Raw genomic sequence first — 21415 nt, forward strand, 5'->3', positions numbered from 1 at the left:
GGATCAGAGGCGAACACCAGCTAGCCTCTCTTTATTAATAGCTCAGGGGCTCATGTTAAAATACTATCCAGATGAAAGGCAAAGTACTGTTTATGCATTAACTGTGAACTGCCCCACAACACGCTCCTCAGGACACCTGCAGGCATCCTGACTTGATTTTGTTGTTATTTTCCTCTGTGAGGCTGCGCAGACCGGGGTCAGCCCGGGCGCCGCACTGCGCATGCTCCGACCCCGCGGCGCTCAGGGCGGGGAGGCGGTGCCCGCGCTCGGCCCCGCCCCTGCCTCCGTCCAGGCCCCGCCCCGCCCTGAGTCCCGCCCCCGAGCCTGTTCGGGCCCCGCCCCCGCGCGCCCGCGTCCCATTTCCCGCGACTGCAGGCCCCGCCCCCGCCCCGCCCCCGCGCCCCGGACATGCCCAGGCACCTCTGGCGCCCAGACCACCTTGCTCCCCTGCGCTCCCAGCTGCTCAGGTCGGCTGCTCAGGTCGGCGCCTTGGGCTTCGCGGTGAGTGTCCGGCCGCCTCCCTCCTGCCTACATTCAGGGCTCTCCCAGAGGAGGGCGGGCGTCTGCAGCCCGTGGGGCAGTCCGGCCCAGAGTGGCCTACGGGCTCCCTCATCTCACTGTCCCGGTGGAGCCCGCCCTGCCCCCCACCCACCCGCACGGGCCCAGGTAGGCTCAGGTGTGTCCAGGTGTGCTCAGGGGTGCACCCGTGTGCCCGGTTCACCCTGGGTCTGGTGTCCAGGACCAGGTCGCACTGCAGTGACCGAGGCTTGGTGTGGGCACCTGGCCGTCCCTGCCCGACCTCCAGGTGGCAACACTTTCACGCCAGCACTGCCCACCCCGCTGCCCTGCCTTGCTCACCAGCGCCAGGGGACCCCGCTCCCCTTTAGCTCCCAGGAAGCTTCCAGAAGCCCCTCCTCAGGCCTCTCCTTGTGCAGACTTCCAGTCGCTGTCTTGTGTGAGGCAGGTGGAGAGGAGGACCAGGTGGGGTCCCCGTTAGCTGCTGGGTTTGTATACATCCCACCCCGTAGCCTCCATGGGCACCTCGAGTGACAGGTGGCCTGAGAGCCATCGGCACCGGCCCTCATTCCCAAGACGGGATAATGCAGGAGAGCAGCCCTACCCTCGCACCCCCACGCCGGGCTCCTAACTGTCCGGATCTGGGGGGGGGGGGGGGTCCCTCTCGAGGCCTCGGCCCAGGAGCCGGCTTTCTGTCCTGGGAGCACAGTTTGTGTGGGCGAGCACAGCTTTTGCCTGGTTGGGTGAACCGTTACCCGAGAGGGGCCACAGCTGGTGGAGGTAGAAGGCAAAGCTGTTTAGGGCAAAGAGCGAAGAACTGGCCTGGTTATTCACGTGGAACCCGTGGCATCCCATCCCCAGACAAGATGGGAGGTGGTTTGGTGGTCCTCCCGAGTCCGCCATGGACTAGACCAGGGGTGGGAACCTTTTCTCTGCCAAGGGCCTTGGGATATTTATAGCATCATCCACGGGCCATACAGAATGACCAACTTAAAAACTAGCCTGCTCCGTTTGGTGGAACATTTAATTAACTCACTCCTAATGCCTGGCAGGGCGGGACGTTCCCCACCCCTGGATTAGACACTCAGGGAGGTGAGAAAGATACAAAGCAGCGGATGGGCCATTGGGGTGTGGGGGTGGGCGGTCCTGGGGTAACTCACATGGCATTGCCCGTGCGGCCGTTCACACCAGGCCCACACTTGCTAAGGCCCGGGGTCTGCAAGCAGCAGAGGGCTGGCCTGCCCTGTGGCCTTGCTTCCTGGCTCTGCTCTTGGTTAGGACTGAACAGTAGGGCTGCGCCTGTGACCGTGGGGCTGGGTGAACCAGGCCTGGGCACAGTCTCCTCACCCACCTTCTGCGTGCAAGCTCTTTCATGAGCAAAGGCCTGTGTTAGGAGCTGGATTTCACTCTCATTACCAGTGGTTCTCAACCTTCCTAATGCCGCGACCCTTTAATACAGTTCCTCATGTTGTGGTGACCCCCAACCATAAAATTATTTTCGTTGCTACTTCATAACTGTAATTTTGCTACTGTTATGAGTCGTCATGTAAATATCTGATATGCAGGATGAATTTTCATTGTTACAAATAGAACATAATTAAAGCATAGTGATTAATCACAAAAACAATATGTAATTATATATGTGTTTTCCGATGGTCTTAGGCGACCCCTGTGAAAGGGTCATTGGAACCCCAAGGGGTCACAACCAACAGGTTGAGAACCGCTGCATTAGACACTGCGTTAAAAGGCCTGCAGAGCCCAGCAGACCCAGGTAGCGCCTCGTTGCTCCTGTTCCACTGCTGGGACCCTCAGACCTTCCTTGTTCTGTTTTGGGCCTGACTGGCCTCACTGGGCCTGGTCTTCCACTTGGGCCCCTGTCCCAGGTTCCCCGCACACCTGTCTGTCCTGCAGAAGGAAGGAGGGGAGGCCGGGCCTGCGGAAGAACCGGGCTTGTGGGCGTTCCCGCCGTTTCTCCTCCTGCCTTTTTCTCAGGAACCCAGCACAGTGTACTGTTCTCAGTGTTTCTTAATAATATACACTTACCACACTACGTTTCATTTCTCTTACCGTACAGAGGATATTTAGAAGCCAGTGATTCAGACCACCCAGATTGTCCTGTTCCAACTTCCTTTTGGGGGCACCGATGCCCTTTTCCAGTTGCGAGTCTTTTCTCCTTCGTAGAAAAGAAAAGGAAGCAGAAGCACACTTTCTGAACTCTTCCCTGTGGTCGTCTGCTACCACCTGTCAGGTCATCTTCACACGTCACTCTGACCCCGCCCGACGCCCTTGCCTGGCGGAGACTTCCTCCTCTAAGTGCACGAACCCCGAGGGTCCCGACTTCCTGTGTGTGTGTCTCTGCTCACTCCAGGTGGGCACATTGGGCTCTGGGCTCTGGAAGGCCCTGTGCACCGTGGGCCTCTGTCACAGTCCCCCCCCGACCCTGTTTACGGGGATGGGAGCTTCTGACTCAGCTACTTTCTGAAAGAGATGGGGTGTTATCATAGAATATGATTTAAAGACAACCTGAAAGATGATACAGTCATACACATAAACTACAGTATTACCACTGAGTGGGAGTGGACCGTGTGCCAGTGTTTTCATGTATACGCACGATAAATGAGCCACCCCACGCCCCGTTCTTGGTGTGAAGTGAGTGTGTGTGGTTAATCTGCAAGGGGTGCATGCAGGAGGCTAGTTCCCTTGGTTGACCGTTGTCCCCATCCTGCTAGTTGTGGAGGCCTGTCTGGGCACAGGGAGACTCAGTGTTGTAGACAAATCCTGCGGGATGTATGTTCTGCGACGTTCGGGTAACTGCCCGGTATCTGTTGGTCAGTGGAGAGAAAGAGACTAGGTCTTTTGACTTAGAAAAGTTAACAGTGATAGAAAGCTTCTATAGGAGGGCCGTAGGGTTTGGGGAAACCGCATAATGAATATATGGAAAACAGTGAGTAACTGCTCCTTTATATGGCTGTTAAAGTGAACTGTCTAAGAAGAGGAATGAATCATTTTTGTGACCTTTTGTAACCTTTGAAGGGATCCGAGTGGTCTGGGCTGCTCTGGCTCACGTGTAAATCTGTCACAAGCAGTGTCTTGCCAAAGTGCACGGTCCCTGGAAGTGACTCCAGTCTGGGGCAGCCACCCTCCTGTCTGCTTCAGGCAAACAGCTCAATCGTCTGGCCCCGGGCCGCAGGCACAGCAGTCTCGCCCTCGCCTGGGCCGCAGGCACAGCGGTCACGCCCTCGCCCATGGGTGCAATGCTGAAATTTGTGGGGTGTTTGTTGTTTTTTTTGTACCACAAGTTGCTTTCTTTTAGATTGGGGGCTTGCCAGAGGAGTGGGCGTCTCCAGGGAGGGTGGAGGCCTCCTGTCCCCTCCCGCCCACCTGGGAGAAACTCTTGTGGCCTGTGATGCAGCTGCGGTAAAACCAGTTACAGATTCGACAGACACGTTTTCTGACGGTTGTCGCATGTTTTCGTGTGTGTACCTGTGTCACCGCGAAAGGAACTGTGAGAGAGCGCTCAGTGCCTACTGCGTTCACTTTACTACTTGGAAAATTTTCTTGTTAGAATAATTTCCTGCCCGTATCACTTGTGAAGTCAGCGGAGTATCCAACCCCGGCGCTATGGCCCATTCCCAGAAGTCCAGGGCCAGCCGCAATGGGCAGCCCACCAATGGCATCGCTCGGGAAAGCAGGCTCTTGTTAAATCTATTTGTTTTTATGATAGACATCGATCTGCCCGTCGCAATAATGCATTTATGGGCATTTTTCTGCAAGCACAGCGCTGGTGGCAGTTTTTACTGACAAATTGAGTCGTATGGATAGTAGTTTAAGCAACTCTTGCCTTATGGACAGATTGGGCAATTCCGGCACCGCCTGCTCAGAGGTGTGGAGATGGGGGGAGAGGGGGAGCTGAGTCTCAGGCCACAAAGGGGATTGGACATTTCACTGTGGAAATGCAATAAATACGTGGTGGGTATTTGTCATTTCTTTGAAAACTTTTAGCTACAGTTGACTCCCCAGTCAAAAGGACTGAACCTAGGGACCACTTTCAGATGTTGACCGTCTCTGGTGTCATTCGTGAGAGCCACCCCTGGAACTGGGGACCTGTCGCTCTCCTCGGAGTGGTGTGGCCATGAGCATAGGGGAGCGGCGTCCGCGCCCTGCTGGCATCAGAATTGTCAGGGCGCTGCTGGAAAACAGGTTATTGGCAGACCTGCCGGATCAGGAGCTGGGGGCCCGAATCTCTGCAAGCTCCCCAGGAGGGTCTAGCGGACCCTAACGTTGGAGCACCTGCAGGGAGCCTAGCGTGGCCCGGAAGTAGTGCTCTCCACCCGACGGGCCCCAGCTCCCCTTCCAGAGGCATCCATTCGCAGGCGGCATTCTCGGGTCCCTGCGCCTGTGGATCTAGGTGCGTGGTTTTGTAACTCCTCGGGGACGTGTGAATCTCTTCAAATTGCCAGCCGAACATGTTATCACAGCATTACGGTTTCTGGGCTTGTGGTTCTGACAGAGAGGCAGATGTTACCAAAACTTGGGTGTGAGGTTGGCAAACGCAGGTTAGGCCTGGACAGCCACATCGGATCTCACCCCCATCTTTCCTTTTCTCTCTTGCTCTGGGTAGACGCATTTGCATGGTCTGAGGTGAGGGTTAATGTTCAGCTACACACCTGAATGCACTTTTGTGGGACTGAGGTGAGTTTTTAGTGTATAAGAGCCAGAGGTGTGAGAGGAGATGCCATTTCCTAGTTGGGTGACTTTGGGCAACTGTTAAACCACCAACCGCTTCATTTGTTGGATGGAGGTGATCATACTTACGTATTCTGTCTACCTGGACAAGTATAAGCACGTGGAATAAGAAATGAATAGTTTCTGGTGTATGAATTACTGTCTGGATAGAAATCTTAATTTGGAACCACAGTCCTGTAAAAAGGATGAAATTGTAATTGGAAAAAGGTGAGGAACCAATCAGAATCCTTGTTTCCCTCCAGTCCAATCAGCATCCTTGTCTCCTTCCAGTTCAGTCAGCATCCTTGTTTCCCTCTGGTCCAATCAGCATCTTTGTTTCCCTCTGGTCCAATCAGCATCCTTGTTTCCCTCTGGTCCAATCAGCATCTTTGTCTCCCTCTGGTCCAATCAGCATCTTTGTCTCCCTCTGGTCCAATCAGCATCTTTGTTTCCCTCTGGTCCAATCAGCATCCTTGTTTCCCTCTGGTCCAATCAGCATCCTTGTCTCCCTCTGGTCCAATCAACATCCTTGTTTCCCTCTAGTCCAGTCAGCATCCTTGTCTCCCTCCAGTTCAGTCAGCATCTTTGTCTCCCTCTGGTCCAGTCAACATCCTGTTTCCCTCGAGTCCCGTTGGCATCATTTTTCAGATTTACACATAACCCACACCCTCATTTGGGACAGTGTACACGGGGTTAAGAGTGCAGGCTCTGGGAACAGAGCTTAAGTTTGGACCTGGTTCCACTAGTTACTATCTGTGACCTTGAGTAAAGTCACTTAATCTTTCCAGGCCTTGGTTTCTCCAAAAATCAGACAGATGACACTACCATCCATAAGCTGTGTGGACTACTGGGAGGATCACATTTGGGGATCATACCAGACTCGGCACAGGGCGAGTCCTGAATAATCATCATTGACGTTTGTTAGTTCAGAGTCACAAAACTGTTTGGTGGAGGCAGGAGGAGTAGAGATGGGGTCCCGGCTACTGCTGTCCACCTCGTGTCTGATTCCAGGGGCTCACGGACCTCTGTTTGGTCCGGAGCATGACGTAGCTCAGTGCTAACTCGCTGGGTTTCTAAAATACCCTTTGTGTCTAAGGAAGTGGTTTCTCTGCGGTGTCCGTTTTGTACAATGGACATTACTGAGAGCTGCCAGAGTGCCGGTCTCAGGTGCTTTCCGCTCAGGTGGCACGGTTCCGAGCGCTCAGGTATGCCAGCCCGCTGACAAGCTTACGGGGCCTGGGCCTAGAACCGGCAGGCTGGCTTCGTGCGCATTTCCCAGTGGGCACTGCCAGTCGCTGACAGCCCCCAGCCACTGCCTCTGGAAGGCTTGACATTAACCGTCCGTTAAATCGAAAGAACTTCCCAAAGGACCACACACAAAATCTGACACCGGCAGTGGCCACGAACCAGCAGTGACACCGCGTGCTGACGGTATTTCCCCATGTGTGACTGCTCACACCACCGTGTGGGGGTTGCGTGGTCCATCACGTAGGCTTTGTCTAGACTAGAACCTCTACGATAGTTTGTGTGTGTGTGTGTGTGTGTGTGTAAAGGGGTCTTATGTGGGGGTATCTCTTTACCTTCATGTCATGGTTGGGCCTGGTAGAGTTACTCAAGCTCCAGAAGATTCTGGCCGGTGTGATAATGATATTGCTCATAGTAACACTGAAGGCTTCCTGTGCTGGGTGCTTTCACAGACCGACTTACCACGTCCTCACGCTCCGCCCCCCAACGACATAGGCACCATTAGCATCTCGTTTCAGCCTGGGCGGAGACTGGCCCTGGGAGGGTGAGTGGCCTGCATGGCCCACGGGGACAGGAGGAGGGCTCTGAGCCCAGCCAGGTGGATTTGTAACCTCGTGCAGGCTTTTAACCACCCATCATGCCAGGCTGCCTGAAACGGTGACACAGGAAGCTGCTGGAGGTCCTTCTGGGGCGAGATGTGGCAGAGATAAGTGCAGACCTATGTCAGGGACATTTTCTAACACCAGTGTGACCAGGCATCATCCTTGGCATCTTGGGGAGAGCAGAGCCCCCACAGAGGCCCTGCTTGAGGGTGCTGAGGACGGGCCACTCCAGTGGAGGGCTGGGCGCAGTGAGGCCGTGGTGGCGTGAGGCCTCGATGGCGTGAGACCAGACCTATGGCCTTGCCCTTCATGGAAAGTGTTCGTGTACACCCCTCCTTGTTTGAGGGGGGCGGGGCTCGGTGAGGGTGGGTGCCAGAGGAAGGAGGTGGAGCATCCTGAGTGCCAGCCGAATGGGTGTGGATGGTCATGGTCTCGTGTTGGCAGGAGTCCCCACTGACCTGGACTGGGGTCAAGGAAAAGGCACGTGGAGGCCGCCGGCTTTGCAGACCTTTGTACACTCCAGCGGTGGTCAAAGCCAGACTCGGCGAAGGTCCTGAGAAGTGAGCTTCCAAGTCCCGGTGCCCTGACCTTGTCACCTAGCTCAAGGGCGTGCGAGTGTGGGACGACGGATTCGGAGGAGGATGCGGATGGTGTCCGTAGCTCGGCACCTAATCGAGGTGTCCTCAGTGTTTGCAGCTGCTCTTATGAGTGAGGCGTTTACACTCCAGCGGGACTTCCTAGAAGGCTGGGCGAAGAAAAGAAATGATGTATTTCCCAAAGTTACTGAGTTTAGCCAGCTATCCCAGGGAAAGCCCAGGTGTGCTATTCTTTATTGTGCAGAAGAATTTGTTTCTGTCAGCCTTGTCTTATCATCAGAGGGGCTGTCGAGGCAGACGGATGTGCTGAGCTCCAGGCGTGTTTGCTGATGGCCGCGTTCCCACACCATTGTCCACGTTCTTGTCCGCCATGGTGCCAGCAGTTTACCCGGACGTGGGCCTTTAGATGCTAAAATAGGGCCCGGGGGGCCGGGGGGCCTTGTTACCCAGACACTCTGATTCCAGGGACCTCCGTGACACCTCACTGTCCCCCTACTGTTAGCTTGAATCCACAGGAGATTGAGTCATAATTCGTTGAGGGTTTTATTCCCTACAAAAGTATAGGCTCAAAGACTTCCTCTTAACTCTTAAAAGAGTTTGTTTATTTCTGCCGCTGGTGTGATTAGAGCCTCTCCCGGAGTCTTGTTTCATGTCCCTCTGGACTGAGGTCACCTTGCTGGGCTCGTGGCCTTCCCTGCTCTGCTTGTCCCCCCAGAGAGGCCCGCAAAGGTCATGCTTCTCGTTTCCTTGGCGACTTTTCTCCTCTGTGTGTTGAGATTTCTTCTTTGGGCCCAACATGCGTTTACTCCTGTCCATTGAGTATCACAGCAACTAAAACAGGATGGATTCCGGGAGGTTAAATAAATACTCTTTTCTGTTGCCCTAAAGAAGTGTTCTAGTAGTTTCCACATTGAAGCGTGTGCCTTGCGATCCCTTGGAAACTCCCGATGACGCGTGGGGAACCCGGATCATGGCTGCGAGTTCCTGATCCATGTTGGTTGCTGGGTGCTCGTTAGCACCTGCACTTGATTCTGTGTGACCCGGCTGCAGGCCTTTACCTTTCTGCAGGGTCACCTTCTGGAAGCCGCTGGGCAGGGGCACGTTCTCCGCGTTGGGCCAGGCCACCTCCGTTCACCTCTCAGACTTGGGGCTGCCCCTTGGGGTACAGAGCAAAGTGCACGTGGCCTCTATATTTAGACTGTGAGTCTTGACATCTCATACCCTCCGCCGCCAGGAGGAAGCTGCCGGCTGCAGCCTCAGTGGCCTCAGTTGCTTTGGTGCCTCGCTTGTCCGTGCAGCCGCTTCCCGCCTCTGCCCCTGAGGGCACTGGACAAGCTTCCTGGGGACACTCCTGACCAAACGGGCTGCGTGCCAGCACACGGTGCATCACAGGGAGGCCCCAGACGTGGACACGGGGCACCCGGGACATGGGTGAGGGACAGAGTCAGCCCTCCTTCCACTGAAGGCCGGGTCTAGAACTGCTCCAGGGAAACCTTCTACCCGCCAGGTCCCCGATGGAATGAGCCTCAGAGACTCATCCTGACTCCGCTTCAGCCCATTCCCCACCTCCGTCCGGCACGTTCTCTAGAAGCCTGTGCATCATGCTGTGCTCTGCGAGTGAGTGGGGAGGGGCCATCTCGGAGTCCCTCACCCTCCATGGGGAGCCCACACCAGCTCTCCGCCCGGTGTCTCTCCCAGTCCTCCCTCTTCTCAGCTCCTCCAGCAGCCTCTTCCGTCCTAGAATGTCCCCTCCCCGGGGGCCCATCCCGCTCCCACCGAGTTTCCGCTCTACTTGTGCGCCTCCATCTCTCGCCGCAGGAAGCCCCCGCTAGAAGCTCTCCAGGGCCTGGTGGGGGCTTGTACTGGATGGGAGGCCCAGCGAAGGCTGCCACACACAACTTGCTGAGGACTCTCTGAGCAGCAAGCTGAGTCATTGGCCCCAGGGTTGCAGGAAAGGGAGGCAGCAGGCCAGGCAAGAGACTCCTAGAGGGCCCTGGACGGTGGCCAGGCCGGTGCTTTTCTGGAGCCAGTGGACGTGCTCTAGTGCACCCAGGCCTGATGGGAAAAGGCGAGGTGAGAGGAGAGATCAGCGCAGAACTGGAGCTCAGGCAGGGGCTAGGGAGCCAGTCTAGACGTTTGGGTTGGGATGTTTTCATTGGTTGACTTTCTTCTCAAGGGCTGTCAGTTCATTCGCTCTCCTGCCTGGACCAAGGAGCGGCATGTGGTCATCTCACTGGACACCAACTAGAGCCCTAGGGACCGTGCCGTTTGCTGCTTTTCATGCTTAGATGTCTGAGAACTTCTGGAGGTCTCCGTTGAGTTGGGGACCTAGACATTTCTCATGGCAAGCTGCTGGCCCGCATTTGTCCCAAACTGGCCTGCATTACATCCGTGGCAGTGACGGGGGGCATGTGCATTCACCTCTGCCCAGTCTCCAGGTCAGCAGGCCCGAGGCACGCATCAGGCGTGTAGGGATTTCTAGGGTTGTTGCAGACACGTAGCCTGTTAACTTTACCTAAGGATGTTGCCATTCCTGCCACCCTCTGTGCCCACAGCACCGGGGCCCTGGAACCTGCCTCGGGCCCACCTGTGGCGGGGAGACTGGGCAGTGTAGGAGCAGTTGGGTCCCCAGCGTGCCATTAATATTGAAAAGGCGGATTTGCATTCTCAGTCCCGTTTTACTTATTTATTTACCAGCACGGCTATGTTTGTTGTTTAATTCCATAGCGAGAGTCTCTAAGAATATGATTAACCTTGAGGGTCATCTCATAATGTAATTATTAATGATTGATTCTGTGTACCCTTGGAATCGATGAGAGGCACGCCGGTGTGGCGTGCGCTGGGGCTCGAGTCCACCCCTCTCCTCCGTGTGATTCTGTGACAGCACCAGGACCAGTTTATTACCCAGAACAGGTTTGATGGCTCTGAAGTGTATGATTCGTTTGATATAATTATCATGATATGTGGTGTTTCCTTCTGTGACTGCTGCTAATACGGCCAGTGGTGCTAACGCCTCCTGCCACTAATGGCCAGGGCAGGGGGGTGTCGTAATTGATCTTCCTGGGAGTGCTGTAATGGGAAAACAACCCAGGCTGTTTGAAGTCTATTTTACAAGTGTGCATGGGGCCTTAGGGATGTTATATTGAAAAACCCAATTGTACAGTTACCATGGGAACCCAATTAGAATAGATTGCTAGATTTTTTGTGTGTGTCTTTCATCTTGACCAAAAATCTAATGTATTTTAAATGTTTTCATATGGAATTGGATTCATACACTGCCTTGTTCTTTGTTTTTGTTTTTTTTTCTTGTTTCCAACTCTAAGCAGAAATAGTGATAAATTCTCTGGTGGAGCTTTGTGGGGAAGTCTAGAGAGATTTAATCAGATTTTTGTGGAGAAGTTTGGACCAGTGGTAGAAGAGGCAGAAGTGGTGGGAAGCATTTAAAAGATGGGAAAATGGGTCTTTTCTTCTGGCCAACAGGGACCCTCATGTGCCTCCAGTGGTGCTCTGGAGCGGGTGATGGGTGTGGTGCTCGGAGGGGGTGATGGGTGTGGTACATATCCCACCGCCATGCGCACACCTGAGGAAATGGGAATGGGTGTCCGTGGTCATGCGGATGGCTCTCACGGGTGTCCACGGGCGTGTAAGGGATGCAGATGGCCGTAAATGCCGTGCTGGTCCCCAAATGCTTCCACGTGAGTGGTGTGACTTCTGTTGTATGGAAATGCCCACACCCCTGCAGTGGCACCACGTCTCAAGGTGCTGAGGAAATACAGAGGCACATGCATTAACCTACAAGGTCTTGGTTTACATTTAAAGGTTTATCCACCCACGGTATGGTGGTGAGACCAACCCCTTTTTCAATCTCAGATGATGGCTTGAAATTTTGAAAGTTTCTCTCAGCGTAAGACTCAGCCCCTGGTACAGTTCTGTGGCTGTTTACCAATCGTCACGTGACAGGTCCAGGCTACGTCAGTGTTCCTCCTGATGGAATTCCACCTCAGGGGTATTTACTGTGTTAACTTGGTCTTCCCTATTTTCCTGATGCAGTTTCTCCTTTTTCTTCTCCCTTCCTTCTTTACTCTCTCTCTCTCCGTTCTTTCTTTTTAAAATCATGTTGTTTGATGCACACTAAAGCATACGAGTTATGGGTAAATTATAAAATAAAATGATGATCAAGGCCCCCCTGTCAACTTAGCACGGCCGTAAGACATTCCCATCAGCAGTCCCGTGGACTTCACCTGTGTGTGCCCTCCCCGGCCCCCCGCCCCCGCCCCTCCCCACCCCACGGTTATCAGTGTGTGGGATTTTCTGTTTATCATTCTCTTACTTTTCAGTGGTGTCTGGCTTGACCATCTACCTGCTCCTCACAGGGTCTCCTTTAGCGGGGCTTGTTGGGAGCTCTAAAAGGACATTATGCTGTCTGGTATCCTGAGACTGGGTTTCTTCCTCAGAATGAAGTTTCCGAATTTCGCCCGCGTTGCTGCATGGAGCTCATTGTACATCACAGCATGTCATCGTACGGCTATACACCCCTGGTGTCTGCGCTTCTCTGTTCTCCTGTCGCCGGCACTCGAATTGTCCCCGGCTTTGGCTGTCACCCCTGCATCTGTGATCGCTCTGTGCGCTGCTCCTGTGCACACTGATCACAGTTTCTCCTGGGGGTGTGCACACTCGGGGCACAGTCATCGCACTGTCGGCGTTCGTGCTACAAGACAATACCGTTTAGTAAGAACGGTCGAAGCAGATGAGGCTCCTGGGGTTGATGGGTATGCTTACCAAGACTTGGAATTACTTACCAGTGGCCAACCTTTGGGTAGATAGTGTCTCCTTATGGTCTTAACATGCAGTTCTCTGATTACCAGGGAGGTTGAGCACCTTTTCATGTTGCTATTCGTGATTCCTCATCTGCAAAATGCCTGTGCATAAGCCTGTATTTCTACTGGGTGGTCCATTTCTTGCTGCTTTATAGCAGTATTTATATATTCTGGATCCTATTCCTTGGTCAGTTATACAGGCTTCGGGGATGTCCCAGCTGGTGGCTTACTTTCTCTTTTCCTTTATAGTCTTAGATGGACAGGAGTTGTTAATTTTCATACAGTCGAACATAATTGAATTTATGATTCTTTTGCTTTATGGTTCTGTTTCTGTAATAATACTGCACTGTACTAATTACCATAGCTGTAGGCCACTTTTAACATCGGGGGTAAGTCCTCAACATTGTGGTCATAACAGATTTCAGAATCTGCTTATCAAATTCTTGGGAAAGGCCTTTGTGTTTTGATTGGAGGCACTTGGATCTATAGATGGATGTGGAGAGAATGACATATTTAAAAAAAATTTTCATTTATTGATTTGAAAGGGAGGAGAGGGAGGGAGGGAGGGAAGGAGACTTGTTGTTCCACTTATTTATGCATTCACTAGAGGCCTGATGCATGAAATTCGTTCAAGAGTAGGCCTTCCTTCCCCTGGCTGCCAGCACCGGCTTCCCTCTGGCACCGGGACCCGGGCTTCCTCCCAGCCCCAGCTTTTGTCCGGAAGGTTGTCCATATGGATGTTGGGTCTAATTAGCATATTACACTTTTATTATTATTATTATTATTTTTTTAAAATATATTTTATTGATTTTTTACAGAGAGGAAGGGAGAGAGACAGAGAGTTAGAAACATCGATGAGAGAGAAACATCGACCAGCTGCCTCCTGCACATCTCCCACTGGGGATGTGCCCGCAACCCAGGTACATGCCCTTGACCGGAATCGAACCTGGGACCCTTCAGTCCGCAGGCCGATGCTCTATCCACTGAGCCAAACCGGTTTCGGCGACTTTTATTATTATAGATTGGTTGGTTCCTGTATGCGCCCTGACTGAGATTGGACCTGCAACCTTGGATATCAGGATTTGACGCTCTAACTGAGTGACCTAGCCAGAGTCTGAGAGAATGACATTTTGATGGTATGACTCTTCCTCTTCAAGAATATGCTCTCTACATATACTTCCTTAGGTCCTTTGTAGTCTCTCAGTGTTAATCATTTTTTAATGTAATGTTGCCTCCGGGCCCTTACTGTGGTGTCTGTTTTAGGGTTCGGATTTCTTTTTGATTAGTATAGAAAATGCTGTTGACTTTTTGTGTGCTCATCTTCTATCTAGTTCCTTGCTTAATTCTCACTCTGATTTTAACATACTCTGTGTATATTCTTTGATTTTCTATGTACACCAAGCATGTCAAACTCAAAGGCTAACACAGGCCAAATAAATGAGGCATGTGGCACGCGGGCTGTGAGTTTGACATGCTCGATGTACACAATCACATCATCTATGAATGAGAAGTTTGCTTCTGTCCCTCTGCTCTGGTAATCATTTATTTATTTTACTGAGCATGTTGTGCTGGCTAGGACGCCCAGCACCATGTTCAGTGCAGATGTGGTGATAATTAATATACTTACCTTGTTTACTTATTTTAAAAAGAAAGATGCTGATATTTCACTGCCCGAAACAATGCTTGCTGTAGGCTTTTGGTGGAAAGTTCTCTTCTGGTTGTTTGAGAAAAATTTTAAAGTCATTAATGGCCTTTGAACTTTATTAAATGATTTTTCTGCATCAATTGAAATTGATGTGATCCCCTCACCCATGCCTGTTAATGTGGATAAATACTCATAGATTTATTAATGTTAAATCTTTTTTGAATTCTGGGTTGAACCTTACTGGGTCACTAAACACTATCTTCTAAACAGCTGTTGGACTAGGCTTCCTGTATTTTTTGGTTTAGGATTTTTTTCAACTGTGCTTATGAATGAGATTGGCCTATTTTTTTTTCCCTTCTCATAGAGTCCTTGTCTGATTTGAGTTTCAAAAATAAACTGACTTCATGGAATAGGTTGAGCATTCTCATTTTTATGTTCTCTATAATAATTTATATTAAATTGATCTTTTCTTTGAACATTTAGTAGATTTTGTGTATATTATATAACCTGGTATTTGTGGGAGACTTTTTAAACTGTTGATTTAATTGCTCTTGTAGTTATCAGATTATTTATTTTTTAAGCTCTAGTTAGGTTAATTATATTAAGCCAGGTTTTCAGTTTTTTGAGGTGGAAAATTGTTCTTAGTTTTCTCATTATGTTTTAAATCTCTGTAATTATATTCCCTATTTTCATTCCTTGTACACTTTATTTTTACTTTCTCTCCTTTTTAATTTGTTCTGTCTCATGAGATGTTTGCCTATTTTTGTAGTATTTAGGAACCAAATTTAGTCTGTTGTGTCTTAGATTTAAAGCTAGCTCTCTGGTTAATATATGTGACTTGTTTCGGGAAATTCTGGACTTATTTCTTTATATTATTGCTCTTCTTACCCACTCCCCTTCCCTGGTTGGACTGACTAATTGGGGGGAGGGTAGTCCTGGTGACGGACCCTCAGAGCTTTAATGCGCTTGTTTTTTTCCATTCCTTCTCTCTTCCTGTGCCACAGTTTGGATATTTTCTGTTGCTCTGTCTCTTGGGTCACAAATCCTGTTTTTTGCTCTGTCCTATAAATCTTATCTAGTGAGTCCTGAATTTCAAATTTTGTGGTTTTTGTACTAGGATGGCCATTTCATATTTTAATATGTATGTATTTCAATTCTGTATTTAACATTCTCCTCTGTCTCATTCGTTTTGTCTATCTTTTCCTCTTATTTTTAAACAAATCATAATTATTTTAAAGTTCTTGTCTGCTAACACCAGTGTCTTGGACACACATTCTTCTGCTTGTATTTTCTATTTTTCCCTTCTCTTGATTGTGTAGTACAGGCACACGCATGCACATGTGTGCGTGCGCGCGCACACACACACACACACACACACACACTCACACATGTAGGGCAATAACTTCTACGCCTGGAATAATCAGAATTTTGTGTTTGGCTTCTTCACCTAACCTTGTCCCAAGTGCTTATTGAAATCTTTGCTGACTTTGGGTCTAAAGCAGCCGTGGGCAAACTACGGCCTGCGAGCCGGATCCGGCCCGTTTGAAATGAATAAAACTAAAAAAAAAAAAAAGACCGTACCCTTTTATGTAATGATGTTTACTTTGAATTTATATTAGTTCACACAAACACTCCATCCATGCTTTTGTTCCGGCCCTCCGGTCCAGTTTAAGAACCCATTGTGGCCCTTGAGTCAAAAAGTTTGCCCAGCCCTGCTCTAGAGACAGTGTGGTGTCCCCCTCCAAGAGGTAACATTCTTCCATCGTAGAAATTTAGGGCAATTTCATATCTGAGGATCTGTCCTAAATAATTAATTAAAATGTTGTGCATAGAGATGCTTAATGCAGTGTTTTTGAGAACTAAACTAGGCTGGGGAGACTTCTGAAGTCTTAGGTAGAAATTGTTAACAGCCGTTCAGCTGCCTCGGTTCTGGGATGTGTCTCTGATCTCGGGTCACCGTGGTGTTATGGTCATTTACTCAGGTGCTCGCTCATTCAAAGCATCATCTACCTGCTGTTCGTCAGGCTCCTGGGTGGGGTGTGTTTGGGCATATGTTTCAGGGTACATATTGGCTAGACAAGGCCCTGACCGTGGAGCTTAGGCTTATGTTGGGCAGAAGTGACTGACAGGCTCAAGGACCAACCACTTGCTTTGGTTGCTTTGTGGCCAGGCTCCTGGTTGATCAGTGACGTCCCCCGACCTCCTGGGTCTCCGTTTCCCTGAGACCTACAGTGCCAGGGCTGGTCAGCGCTGTCAGCATAACCTGTGGCAAGGATAGACATGTTCTGTGTCTGTGCTGCCCAGTAGGGTCGCCCCTAGACACACGCGGCTGCTTGGCACTTGAAATGTGACGAGTGCAACTTGGTAACTGAGTTTTTAATTCTACTACGTCCTGATTAAGTTAAATGTAATCAGGTAACTCCATGTGACTGCGTTGGATGATGCTGGTCTGGGCGGGCTGTTTGCTTAGGGTACTGAGTGGGCTTTAGAGTTCTTTCTGCTTCAACATTTGGTTTTCTTTGCTTTTATTTGTATTTATTTATCACCAGGGCTTTGAGCGTTAGATTTTCTTTGCGTGTGAACACATTACACACCACTCCCTCTCTGTGCTGTGTCAATACGGACATGAGCTCCACGGGAGAGGAATTTGCCTGAACAGGACACTGAGACTATGAAGTGGGCCGAATTAGAGGAGAGCGAAGGACTTGTTGGAAATTATCTTGTGTTGCAAAACCATTGAAGTGACTTGGACATGGTGACACCCCACCCAGACCCTGTCACCTCGCCGGTGCTCCATTTACCAGGGTTTGGCGTTTTGACAAAATCAACAGCTTAAATTTATGGTTCAGTTTCCTGTGACCAGTAATTGTTTGTAAATAAAACTAATTTCTTGTTGATTTTGTGGTACAAACAACATAACCGAGGCTTACAGATCTCTTGATCCTCCGGGCCGAGGCCAAATAAATGTAGTCTGTAATGCTGGCTTCGGGCAGGAGTTTTCTACGAATCTTAAAATATCCGCTTTGTAAAACTGGGTTAAGTTATTTTAGAAACTATAAATAGTCACTTGGTAATTGGGTGTTTGGGTTTATTTGTGAGAATGGAGTGCTGATTAAAGTTCAGTGCGTTTTTACCCCACGGAGCCGAAGCTTTTATAGGCCAAGTGATAAGACACTCCCTCCGCGCTCCGCGAGCTGATGATGACTTGCTAGAGGTGATCGATGGCCCGCTGAACTTGCAAGTTCCTGTCTGCCTGCAGAGAAAGGAAATTCTCATTTCTTTCCATCGGGCCCGTTCCCAAATTCTGGAGCCATTCTCTATAACCCTCACCTCCCGTATCACATCGTCGGAGGGGAGAAATGATAACACGGACATGCCTCGCTGTCAGGCGGGGATGGGATTGGGTCTGTCGCGGGCTTATCTCTTGCCGCCAGGATCCGTCTCCCCTTTTTCTGGGCAGAGCGGCTTCACATGGTGAAAATGACATCAGGGCTTCACCGGGCGGTGCGTTCCTGCAGAAACAGCCCCGCGCCTGGTCACGGAGAATGTAATGACATTCCCAGAGCCCCCGCAGGACAGTTTGGGGTCTCCCGTGTCCAGCAGGATGGCGCGGACAAGATTGATGTTGCCCTGTGAGTCCCCGGAGGTCTGCGTGGTGGGGCGGCACCGCAGGCTCCCCGTGCACGTGCGGCTCGGCGGGCATGGCGATAGAGGCTGTGCGGTGTGCTGCTGGCCGCTTGGAGTCTCCCTCTTAACTCGATCCTCACTATTTCTAAGGAAAGAAAATGGATCATTTACTTCTTTGGGATCAAGTGGACTTACAAACGGGAAGCCGTTTTATAAATATTTAAGGAAGTGCAAGTGTCTGGAATTTTCATTGTCACTAATCTTCCTCCAGCCCCCGCATCCCCCCAGCCCCCGAGCTGCTGTCCTACTGCTGACTCACCATCCACCCTTCCCTGTGATGCGGAGAAGCAAGTACGTTGCACAGTGTGTGGAAGTCGGACGAGCGCCCAGTGCGGGGAGAGGCTACCGTTAGAACAGGACTAATACCCGGGCTCAAGGCACATAACAGTTCAGTGAAATCTGCATTTGTATTGTTTTCCTGGACGTGCTTTCAATCTTTCGCTTCCTTTATAAAATGTCTAAATAGCACACCGCTGGCCGTCCCCGGCCATTGCGTCCATCTGTGCCGCGGGGCCTGGCCTGGGCGCTGCTTCCTGCTCTCTGCCCGGCAGCCTGGGCCACCGTGGAGTCCAGGATAACTCCGATGCCCGGCGTCTCGGTGCTTCTGGAAAAAATACCCTCCATGGTGGTGCTGTGCCTGTTGTAGATAAACTCGTGTGCAGCCCACACCTCTCCTCTGCCGATAGCTGCTCTTGGATAGGGGTCTCCTGTGCCCGTTTCTCTCTCCTCCTTTGGGGCAGGAGAGGCTGTAGGGTAGAAGCTGTGAGCGGATATCCTCCGTGGCTTCTGATTTTAAGCAGGAGGAGACGTTTCTGCGTCTGATTTGCAATGTGATAGCAAGCTGCTGGCCAGCTGACACTCACCTTAATTTATGATCTGTTTAACCTTTTTCTGTCCCAGCCACAGCTCACGTCCCCTCCCCTACCTGCATCTCTCCGCCAACGAGGCTCAGAGGTAAACACGTAGTGTCATGGTTCTGAGTCCTCGAGGCCACCGAGGGCTTTCACTGAGAAGGTTAATGCCCGTCTGCCAGCGGTGAGGGTCCACGAGGGCCCTACGGAGCTTCTCGTCCTCCCGTCCCGTCTCCCCGGCCCCTCTCAGTGGACAGAGAGGTCTGTGTACCTGCTGTGACCCAGGCAAGCACGTCACGATGCAGCACGTGTCTGTGTCTGTCACCCGCGTGCACGTTAAAGGCTGCGTTTGTCCCGGAACCCGCAGTGCGAATCCACGTTCATCCCGGCCTGCACCCTTTCCGAGTTTGCAACTCCCTCTGGGACAGAGCCGCGGGCTCCTGTGGTCCATGTAGCTCCCTTCCATGCGGTTCCTTCAAACAGACTGGCCAGCCCGGTGCTGGTGGTGCGGTCACCGGTGCAGACGGGGCTGATGGCAGAGTCCGGTTTGTGCAGGAGAGTGTTCCGCCTGCTGGCCTGGCAGGAAGGTGGTGTGCGGCATTCTTTTAAGGACCCGGGGAAGTGTGGCTGGGCGCTCAGGGTTGGCACTGGGACTGGAATAGACAGAAAGGAAATAATTTTCTTTCAGAAGACGTGGACCAGTTAATTAGCTTATTTCTCAACTATCTCAATGTTGCATGTTGAAAAGAAATAAAACAGTGAGGGTCCTCTAACATTATTTTATGTGAAGAATAATAATTTCCTTTCATAGCATTCTCTATGAAGTAAGTGGGGGGTTTTTTTGTTCGTTTTTCACTAACCCATTTTATTTATTTATAGATATACATTTTTATTTTTTATTGTTGACATTGTTACAGATATCCCTCATTCCCTCCCCGCTTGACCTTTGAATTGGCTCTTTTTACTACATAGGATTCGTTATGATTCCTACTTCCCTTTGTTGTAAACAGATATATTGAAAGTTTGTTAGATGAACATGAAACCCTTTAAAAGGTGTTGGTTTTTATGGTTTAAATGGGGACTCACACAGTGTTCGTTCTTAGAGGTGTGACGGCCAGTTGTAAAGTATGTATATCTTTATGGACACTTATTGGGTAGGGTCTTAGCCCTGACTCACATTTCACCAAGTGGGGTTTGCTGGGGGCAGAGGACTATAAAACTGAGCTGACAGCAATGGTCGGTTTTCAGCAGATGAAGATTGGAACTTGTTGGACATCCTCCGAAATGTCCAGACCTTGTTCTAGGGAGGCGGGCCCGTTCCCACCGGGGCACGGCTGCCCTGCCCCTCCTCTGTAATGGCAGGCAGGCTAGTGTGGGGTGTCCTGGCGATGCCGCGACATGAAACGGCTTGTGTGGGTGTACGCCCCACACGGAGGCCCCTGCTCTGGAGAGGAACCCAGACCCGAATGGAGATTCGGTGTTGTTTGTTACGATGCAATAACCCAGCCTGTGCTGACAAATACAGTGTGGAATGTGTCTGTGCCGTGGACAGTTGGGGGTCTGGCTGAAGCCTATGCTTTGAAGTACTTGGGGTTTGACCTTGAATACCCACCTGCCACTACATGCTGTGTCCTTGGGCTGCTTACTTAACATCTCAAGCTGTTTCCTCATCTACAAGTGACTTGCTCTACCTGAGGTTTGCTGGGAGGAGTAACTGAGAGAACGTGTGTAAAGCACCTGGCCAGGAGCCAGGCATGTTGCGCTAAAGAACGTCAGTCCTCCCAGCTAGACTTCCCCCAGGTCCTTGTCATGGGGTCCCTGCAACGCGGCGCAGAAGCGTTCTTTCTGGGGGTATTCGCTCTCTGGCAGAAAAGGAGCCCAGTGACCACACGGTTTTTTCTTTTGCCTCATAAGCGGCGTGAAACAAGGTGTGGGTAATGTATGCTGGGGGTGCGGTGTGATGTGGTGGCTGTCTTTCCCTAAGGACAGCGGGGGCCCGGGTGGGGGCGGCTTCTCCGTGTGAAGATGTGATTGGGGACCCGGCCAGCTGCCTTCCTAATGGCCTGTGTGACTCCCCTGCTCTCTGTCACCTGTAATTAACTTAGGGGACACTGACATGGGGACTCCAGGGTCCCTCCCTTTCTTGTCTTTCAAATCAAGTTACATCCCCCTTTTTTTTTTTTTTTTGCAATCAAGTTTCAGAGCAAACGAGGACCAGAGAACAGATGTGGAGGCTGTGCATGTGCAGTTCCCCGCACAGACCCGACAGGACAGCGGGTTTCAGAAGAAATGCAGGCAAGGCAGGCGCGTGTTCTTTGTAGGACTCTGTTCCTTACTTCATTTATATTTACAGCCGAGTGATGCGTACGAATACAGATATTTGGAGTTATTGGAAAGTCCTATTTGTTTATGTGCATGGGCCATAGCTCACCGTTTAAAGGGAGACAGGTAATGGCTTTGCCCACACTGCCCGAATTTTCCCTTTTTTTATCATTATTATTATTATTATTCTCCAGCCCTGCTCTTCAGGTGTGCAGCTACTTTAGGATTATGAGGGATGATGGATGATGCCGGGAAGTTTCTTTGGAAGCACTTCTGATATTGTGCAATGCACTTGGGGTCAGCTACACTTGACTGATGCGTGATTTATCCCCCGGCCCTGCCACTTCCCGAGATAAAGCTGCTGTTTTATCAAAAATGCCAGCGACTGTGATTTAGAATTTATAAACCC

General features: G+C 50.9%; 1 protein-coding gene across 1 annotated transcript in view; it reads left to right on the forward strand.

Moving 5' to 3' along the window:
* The first annotated feature begins 407 nt into the window (after window positions 1-407).
* The window catches only part of MGMT (O-6-methylguanine-DNA methyltransferase), a 157859-nt gene continuing 136851 nt past the window's right edge, over window positions 408-21415 (forward strand). The window contains exon 1 of the mRNA XM_070431783.1: window positions 408-501. Within this exon, the coding sequence (XP_070287884.1) occupies window positions 409-501 (93 nt within the window). The 5' untranslated portion in view covers window position 408. The remainder of the gene's footprint in view (window positions 502-21415) is intronic.

Source organism: Myotis yumanensis, unplaced genomic scaffold (assembly GCF_028538775.1).
Source record: "Myotis yumanensis isolate MYYU_CA2020_CCGP unplaced genomic scaffold, mMyoYum1.0.hap1 SCAF_13, whole genome shotgun sequence".
Classification (NCBI taxonomy): domain Eukaryota; kingdom Metazoa; phylum Chordata; class Mammalia; order Chiroptera; family Vespertilionidae; genus Myotis; species Myotis yumanensis.